Here is a 9,266-nt window from a genome sequence, read left to right on the forward strand (position 1 = left end):
ATGGTTGTGAGCCACCATGTGGTTGCTGGGAATTGAACTCAGGACCTTTGGAAGAGCAGGCAATGCTCTTAACCGCTGAGCCATCTTTCCAGCCCCACCAATCTTGAATTTTCCAAGTAAACGTAGACTTTGTCTAAATGGAACAGATGGGAAGGAAGAAATTAGGTCTGTTCTGCCTCTTGGACTGCCATTGTGAGCTATTGGGCATCAAGGGCCACAGTCAACAGACCACCAGCTTCCATGAAACTGATGTCTTTCTTTCAGTCATGCACATAAATTAAACTTTTTATCTTTTAATTTAGTATGTGTATGTGTATGCATGCTCGTGAGCACACACACACCACAGCACATGTCTGAAGGTCAGGGCATAAGCTGCAGGAGTTCCTTTACCCCGTGTGGATGGAATGCGGGCTGGCAGGCTGAGCCATCTCATTGGCCTACATGAAGAGATGTTATCAGTGGTGTTATATATGGGTTTGGATTTAAAGGTGTCTGGGTAAAATTTCTGTATAAGAAGACATGCTCTTATACATGCATCTGTGCTGGAGACAATCTCAAGTTTCTCCGTTTTCACACTTTTGTTGCTCGGGAGGGCAAAGCTAGATTTTAAGCCCTTTTGCTTTGGTAGAATAATCGGCCTTCTCTCCCTCCTGAACAGCTTCCAACTACTTTCCTTTCTCCCTATCAAATCCACAGAGCACAGTTAAGCTCCCCATTCCCGCTAATTTCATAGCGCACTTGACAGAGCTTTGTATGCATCAAGAGAGATGAAAGAGCATCATGCATGACCAAGGCCAGGTTCTCGATGCATACTTATAATATGCTAAACTATTTGGGGAATGCCGCCATTATATACACTTCAGAGCAAGGGAACACTGGGAAACAATTTTTTTCAAGGCAATAATTTAACTTTATTTTTTAAAAAAAGAATACAGCATCGTCTGATTGATTTAGTAAGAGCAAAGGCAACAGTCAATCATTTCTTTGGCTTGCTCATTCAATCCTTGAGCAAAAATTAAGCCAAGGTTACTTTGGTAGGATTTAAGGCAGTGAGACATATGTGAATAAAATGATATTAGGTCTATGTAATTCTGAATAATAAAATAAAGATTAAGATGGCAATATGTCCCGCAAGTACTGGTATTTAAACTTTAAAAATCAATCAAGAGAGAAGATTAAGTGGTGTTTCTTTGGTACTAAAAATGTAAAGCTAAGACCAAATTGTTCTATTTTCACAGATTTAAGATACAAGGAATGATATTTAAAGATATTAGTGTGACTATTAAACCCTTCAGTTTGTAAAGACATCCCTGTGAAGTACACTTAGGAGAAATCCCTGAGTATATGAAATACTCTATTAGTATCTTCCTTCAAAAAACAAAGAGGAATAATTTAACAGCTTTGCGAGACATAAACACAGTTCTTAGCACAAGCAGAACCCGTTTCGAAGGCTCCCTCTGCAGTCTGTAGACCAGGCCACCTCAGGCTCCATGGCACGGCTGATTCACAAGACCTTAGCCGTCCTTCAGCACGTTTTTAAACCACTGGCTTATGGACTCTCTGTTTTCTTTTACCCACTCAATATTGTTTTTCACCGTCTCCAGCACTTGCTCTCTCGGCTGTGCTCCAGCTCCAGCATTTGGGTATTTTGCGAAGAAGCTCTGCATCTAGAAGAGAGAAGGAAATTATCAGGAGACCCAGCTGAAGGCCGCCTCATCAGGAATTCCATTTGGAAACTGGCTTTGTTGCTTCCTGTGGGAAATTGGTTGCAGCGGCTGCTCCCGGTGTAACACTCAGAATGAGCCTGCCAGACACGTGAGCAATCACTCCTCTTGGCTTTGGGCCCTGAGAACCTGTTTAACCACAAGAGGGTAAGATAGGGAAGGAGGGCATCATGCTGTGGTTATCATGGCCACCTCTGGGGATTTCTCTGTTGTCCTTGCCTTTCCAAAAGTGTCCCATGGACAATGTGGCCTGTAGCATGATGGATTTTTCTCCAGGGGTCTGGAGAATTTCCTATACTTTCAGTTTATTTCCTAAATGAATGTAGGGAAAGTCTATCTTCACCACAATTCTATAAGTTCTATACTCTTGCCTACTCTCCAAGCTCCACCCCCCCCCCAAAAAACTGAACCAGAGTATCATCTGCCATTTTCAAAACTAAGAATTATTTTGTTTCTTACCGTATGCAAGAATCTAAACATCTCCTCTAATGCACAGACATGGAGACTTCAGGACATCTTTTTTTGTCCTGTGTTAATGGGCATACTTTTATCTTCACTGAGATGTCAGCGATTTAAGATTCCTTTCAAAATTCCCAAACTATCAATTCTGAGTGGACTCAAATCTCAACCAACTTATTCCAGAGTCACCAGCAGTTACCTGAATAGGAAGACCCACTCCAAGCCCTTCTGTCAGCCTGTCCCAGCATGCTCCAGCCTGTCCCAGACTGCCCCAGCCTGCCCCAGCCTGTCCCAGCTTCCCCAGCCTTTCCCAGCCTGACCCAATCTGTCCCAGCCTGTCCCAGCCTGCCCCAGCCTTCCCGGGCCTTCCATTTCTCATATTTTTTGTTTATTTGTTTTGTTTTGTTTTCCTGTCTATTTGTTTTTTGGTTTTTTGGAAACAGGGTTTCTCTGTAGCTTTGAAGCCTAATCTGGAACTCGCTCTGTATACCAGGCTGGCCTCGAACTCACAGAGATCTGTCTATCTCTGCCTCCTGAGCACTGGGATTAAAGGCGTGCACCACCACTGCTTGGCTCCATTTCTCAGTTTTTAAAGCTGTTTGTCATTTGGATCACTTTGCAGGTTAGTAGAAAAGCGGCATATAATTGGTTCGATATGAGGGGTTTCTCTTTCTTCTTGTGTCTGGGATTTGATTGGAGAATTACCACGTCCCTTTGGGAGAAAAAGCTTGTTTCTTCCTAGACAAGCAGTAAGGGATCCGCCCCCATACCTGCCAGAGCTGCAGCTCCGTGTTGAAGGGCTCAGCGATGGTGACAATCCGGCCAAGGTATCTGTCATTGATTGTGAATCTGTAGAAGAGGAGTGGAAGGGAGTAAAACAGAATATTAGTGTCTGAGCCTGAAATCTCTTTTTCTATATGAAAAAGGTGTATGGGTAGGTGTGGGTGTGAAGTGGTTTTCCAAAGAAGCTAAACACACTAATAAAATATGATGGTGGCTCAGAGAATAAAAATGCCTGCCATGCAAGTCTGAGACCTGAGTTCAATCCTCAAATTCCACACTGGAAAGAAAAAAAAAAAAACCCAACTCCTAAAAGACATCTTTTGGCCAATACACATATACAATCTATAAACATTTAAAAGCCAACACTTTTATAATCATATTCACGAGTGCTGTCCATAAAGTCCATACTTCGTCTTGCATATAGATTTCATACCATTTCTCAGACATGGTAGACTGCTTGTTGTATTCCCCAAATACTTTCATTCCTCCTGGGTACGAGGGTATACAGATAACGACAGTGCTTCTCAGCCTCCCTCAGAACTAGGTACAGATGTGCAACCTAATTCTTAGTAATAAAACGCAAACTAAGCGAGATGTCAAACTAGATCATAAAGTGACACTGTCTGCCTGCTTCACAAACACTTCCGCCCTTGGCAGGAAATACAGCCTCTGGCTTCCGGAGTGCTTGCTTTCCAAACCTTTTCTCTGCCCCCGCTCTATACATCTCTGTTCCTCCCGCTTACTTGCTTCCCTGTAAGACACACAATGGCACCAATGTTTCTGCTAGTCTTTCTCTCTACTCCAAGCTGTGCCACCATGCTGAGTCATTCCCACATGATCCCTGCAATGTTATCTCCTTAGTGTCCTGAGCATATTTGCAGTGATGGTTTCTAGGTTCCGCTTTAGGCATCCAATTCTCATAATGCCTTGGAGTCACTTTAAACCCACATCCGAAGTATCAATTCGTGTGCTGTCTACAACAAAATAGGCTTTTCAGTTTTCACCCTGACCATTCTAAGCCTAGCCTAGACTTCTGGTCCACTGACTCTCCAATGCCAGTTTCTACTGGACCACAAGACCTTCCTTTTACTCTCCACGTATTTATTTATGTAGCTGAGATGTAATGGTTTCATGCTCAATCACATTTTTAATTAAACCCTAAGTTCCCTTGTATTGTAATAATTCTTGTCTAGCGAAACCATAACTGGGGATGAAATCAGCTGTTCATCTTCTCAGGTTCTCTCAGTTGGTCAGGTTCTGGCTTGAGGAGTCACCAGACTCACCCAGTATTGTCTCGTTGAACATTCACAGATTTATATTCAAACGTTAATCTCTTCATTAATAGTCCTTTTCCATTTCCCCAGCCAGCACATTCATTGTCCATCAGTCTGCTCTTTCAATCATTTTCTCACTTCCAATCTCTAAACCTTGTCCCTCCCTTTTCCCTCCCCTAGAGATGTCTTTGCCTTCCACTGTAGAGACAAAACACAAAGTAACTCCTACATGCTCCCGTCTCCCTCCTAACACCTGAGCTTTGATTCTGGTTTTCCTACTTAAAAAACAACTCTAAAAAAAAAAAAAAAAAACAAAAAAAAAAAACCCTAACAACTTTGTTTTCTTTCACATACCGGGACTTTTTCATCAGTATTTAAATATATTAGGTACACGAAAATACCGTCAATAGACAAAAGAAGAAAGGGGGTCTGGAGAGATGGCTCAGCAGTGAAGAGCACTGGCTGTTCTTCCAGAGGACCGGGGTTTGTTTCCCAGCACCCACATGGCAGCTCACAACCGTCTGTGGCTCCAGTTACAGGGATTTTTGACACCCTGACACAGACATACATGCAGGCAAAACACCAATACATGTAAAATAATAGCTAATAATAATAATAATAATATTTTTTAAAAAGAAGAAAAGGAAGGCTCCTCCTTTTTAATCTGGCATTTCTCTGATTTGTCTCTCCTTTCGTACTTGTTAAACTTTTCCATTACATTTTGCTACAGACTCTTGTGGGCTCTGTTCACTTGGAGTCACCCCTTATCACTTCTCTAGAATACTCTTTTTAATAAAGCTTCGTTTTTACTATTGTTAATTATGTTATTGCATGAGTGTAGGTGCCTATGGGGACCAGCCATTAGCTCCCTCTGGAGCTGGAATTATGGGTGATTGTGAGCTTCTTGAAGCGAGAGCTAGGAACTGAACTCAGCTCATTGGCAAGAAGAGTAAGTACTCTTAACTGCTGGACAGTTTCTCTCTAGCCCTAAACACTGGTTTCCAAGATCACTAATTTTATGTAAGTACATTGTTTTTCAGTAAAACTAACTGACTTTTTTTATCTTCAATTTACTTAAATTCTAAGTGGCATCTGACAAGATATCTGTCTTGAAAAAAAAAATAAAAAACAAAACAAAACAAAAAAAAAAAACCTCCTTTCTTACCCTTAAGAGAAAACCATAAACACATAAGTAGCAAGCTGAACCTTGCCAGAAACTCAAACATCACCCTTATTCCCTCACTTCCTCTTTTGTTTTCCAACTCCCCGTGTTCTGTGAGTCCTTCACCTCCACCATCACTTTACGGTCCAGTTTATTACTGTCGTTTGCTGCCAGCTGACCACTGTCTTTGCTGGGACTGCCGCGGAAGATAAGTGTGTTTCTCAAATCCGCTCTGATCTCACCAGTACCCATGCTTCCCCGTCACCGGTGGAAGCACCCATTCTCACCATGAAACCATCGTTTGACTTTCTTACAAACGTCTTGTCGTTGCTCTTAGAATAAAAGTCAGATTTTAACATGACTCTACTCCTTTTAATGGTTATCCTGGTAGTCTGAGCCAAGATACTTCCGCTTCTGTTTACCTAACTCATTCCTGCCCTTCCTTCAATTCAGTTAGTACTTCCTTAGGCAGACCTCACTTCCAACTTCTTTCAAGCTGGTTAGTTTCCTCTTTGCACTATTTTAGTGCACTCCGAGTTTCTTTTCTGGGTAGTTGAGTGCATGCATTTGCGAAATTCTTGATCTAATCTTGCTAGTTTTAATAATTCTTGACTTAATATTGCTCTCACCAAAGTCTGAGGTTCTGCGAGGTCCATTTCTTATTGCAGCCCAAATGCCAGTTATCGAATCTAACACAAAGCATGTGTGTTACATGACTTACTAGCCAAAGAATTTAACTTAAAATGATATTTTAGGGGGGCTGGATACATAGTTCAGTGGTTAAAAGCACTGGTTGCTCTTCCAGAAAGCCCCGTTCAATTCCCAGTACTCACATGACAGCTCACAACTGTCTGAGGCTCCAGTTCCAAGGAATCAGACACCCTTACATAGACATTCAGGCAGGCAAAACATCAACACATATAAAATACAAATAAATAAATAAATAAAATGACGTTTTAGGAGTGAGAGAAATGGTTCAGCAATTAAGAACACTTGCTGTTCTTCTAGAAGACCAAGGTATAATTCCTAACACCCTCATAGAGGTTCCATTTCCAGGGGCTCTGACACCACCTTCTGACCTTCCCAGGCACCAGACATTGCATGTGGTGCACATACATGCACATAGTCAAAACACCCATAAACATAAAATAGGAAAAAAATTTAAATTAAAAACATAGAAGCAAAATGAGGTATTAATGAGGATATTTAAGAACAACACAGTAAAGGAACATACTAGGGAAATGGGCAGTTACTCTAAAATGTCATTTATCAGAAATCGCAATGTCCTTTCTTTCAGTAGCAATATATTATAAGAAGAATGAATCATAAAATCCTGTGGACAGCGTGACTCTGTGTATCAAGCCAGCAGCCATGGAGAAATGACTCAGGAATGAACCCTGACGTGACAGCAGAAATTACTTCTGGCTGATTCTATTATAGATTACTTAAATATTCTTATTATCGCCTGCAGCTTCTGAAGAACCACACCTATCAGTTTTGTAAGGGGAAGACAGGAAGCAAAAAGAAGAAAATATGTGTTGTTGCAAAGAGGCTCCGAATCCCAAGAACAGATGCTAACTGCAAGTCATTGTTCTTTGAATGGTCTCTACTTCCTGAATTATTGTTGTTTTACTCTTAGTAATTAAAAATTAGAAGAAATATTTGTAAAATAGCAACATATACATCGAATAAAAACTCCAAATACTTGTGTAAACACTACCTGCATAATGTGTTTATCTCAGGGGCCCAATGTAATATAAAGTGCAGAAAATAGGTGAAAACATACTGTGTCTTCATCAAAGTGGCTAAAACTATAAGAATTTAAAAAGTTACATGAGGTCATCTTCTTTGACTTCATTTTTATATACCCTAATATTACATCATACAGAAATTACTTTGATGTATTCTTATTAAGTTATTTTGAGATAATATTTAAATGTTTAAATCATGTTCATTATCTCAAAATTATTGATTTTTTTTCATCTGTGGCAAACTCAAATCAAATTTGGTCAAACCCCACTACAGACCCTTGAGCTCATGGGTCACAGTTTTCAGCTAAGGGTTTAGAAGACACTGGAACAAAGAGTCATCTCTCATAGATATTGGGCTTTGGGGTTAAGGCTCAAGCTGGAGGGCACAGTAGTGGCCTGGCAAACAGCAGTTATAAAGGTCACATGGAAAAAGCTCAATAGAAAAACAGATTATTTATTTGAGGGAAACAATAAATTTTTCAGAAATAGAGGCAGTAACACCACACAACTGAAAATTTGGAAATCATTCAAAAGTTTGGAAATATTTGAATAAAGCTTGGCTCATTTCAATTTGCTTGTCTTATTAATCTTTCACAGGAAAATTCTATTTCTTCAAACCAAACATAATTAGTATTGCCTTTTGTGTAAAAGACATGTGGTTATTGTATGATCTGTGTGTTGGGGCCATCTGCAATAATATCTCATGAAAGTTAGAGCATCAGACAATGAAGAAATATTAAAAGCCTTTTGGCAAGGCTTGTGAGTCTAGCTCTGACAATGGTTAATCAATTCATTGTCTTTGGAAAATAGTTTAGTTTATAAAATCTAATATGCTTATTTTAAAGTCAGATGTAGATGGTCTCCATAGCAAGGCAAAACCTATTTTTCTACTTATTAATTACTAAGACATATAATAAGCAAAAGCTATTTTTATCTTTTCACAAGAATTTAGAAGCAAACATTGCGCTTCATTTATATAAATTTCATGCAGCATACATAGACATGTGGTCTTTTAGCTAACAAAAAATACACAGTAGGTATTATTAGGCATCCATCTTTCTAAATGGAAAGTACTCCTTACACAAGAGGAATTGTATGCCCAGATAGCACGTTCTTGTTGAATAGATTTACTCAGTCCAAACCAAGCCTTTCACTGAAACAATTATAAACTGATAAACAATGGATATGAACTTCTATGTGCATATGTCCTCAGACTAGTATGTAGAAATGGATGAACATTGCTAGGCAGTGATGACACACATCTTTAACCCCAACACTTGGGAGGCAGAAGAAGCAGGCAGATCTCTGAGTTCAAGGCCAGCCTGGACAACATAGTGAGTTCCAGAACAACCAAGGCAGTTACACAGAGAAACTCTGTTTCGATAAAAGCAAAACAAAACAAGAAATGGAAGAACAGTGACTCTCACCAGTTACAAGAATAGAAACAGCAAAAATCTATCAGCAACAGACAAAAGCAATGTAGAAAACTTTAGTTGAGAGGTAGAGATACACTGTGCATCTCAGAAAGAAAGGAAATATAGACACAAAGGCAGTGGGGAATTGCAGAAGAGAGAAGAGGGGGTTAAAAGTCATCCCTGTGGCTATGTTTCTCAGAGGACAGCAATTACCAACCATTGTTGACAGGAAAGATTAATACAGACAACAAAGAGATTTCCTAACATGAGGCTTACAGGTAGAATGATCTTTCGTTAATGTGTACACATTTATTAGGGAAATATATTTAGTCTCTCTTCGATTTTATATTCAGCCAAAGAAATGTCTTTTTAACAGAAATTGAGCAATGCATTTAGAGGACCAGAGCCAAGAACGGCAGCACATCCTCTGCATGGGGGCCAAAGAAATAAGAAGCTTGGGGAAACATCTCTCGTCTGTTCTGCTATTCTTTTGTCTCTGTAGTTCCCATTTTCTAAGCTGCTATTACTAGGCATGAGGGTAGGTCAGTCATAGAGTGTGTGCTTTATGCTTTGCAGAGAGAAGGCACTGGATCCTCCAGTCCTTGGCACCAACAAACCACACACACACACACACACACACACACACACACACACACACACACACACACGAGAGAGAGAGAGAGAGAGAGAGAGAGAGA

General features: G+C 40.1%; 1 protein-coding gene across 1 annotated transcript in view; it reads right to left on the bottom strand.

The window, feature by feature from the left end:
- Positions 1-900: 900 nt before the first annotated feature.
- The window catches only part of Enpep (glutamyl aminopeptidase), a 68,318-nt gene continuing 59,952 nt past the window's right edge, over positions 901-9,266 (bottom strand). The window contains exons 18-19 of the mRNA XM_005357425.2: positions 2,954-3,032; positions 901-1,667 (exon numbers count right to left, since the gene is read on the bottom strand). Coding sequence (XP_005357482.1) covers positions 1,515-1,667; positions 2,954-3,032 — 232 coding nt within the window. The 3' untranslated portion in view covers positions 901-1,514. The remainder of the gene's footprint in view (positions 1,668-2,953; positions 3,033-9,266) is intronic.

This window comes from Microtus ochrogaster, chromosome 21 (genome assembly GCF_000317375.1).
Source record: "Microtus ochrogaster isolate Prairie Vole_2 chromosome 21, MicOch1.0, whole genome shotgun sequence".
NCBI lineage: Eukaryota > Metazoa > Chordata > Mammalia > Rodentia > Cricetidae > Microtus > Microtus ochrogaster.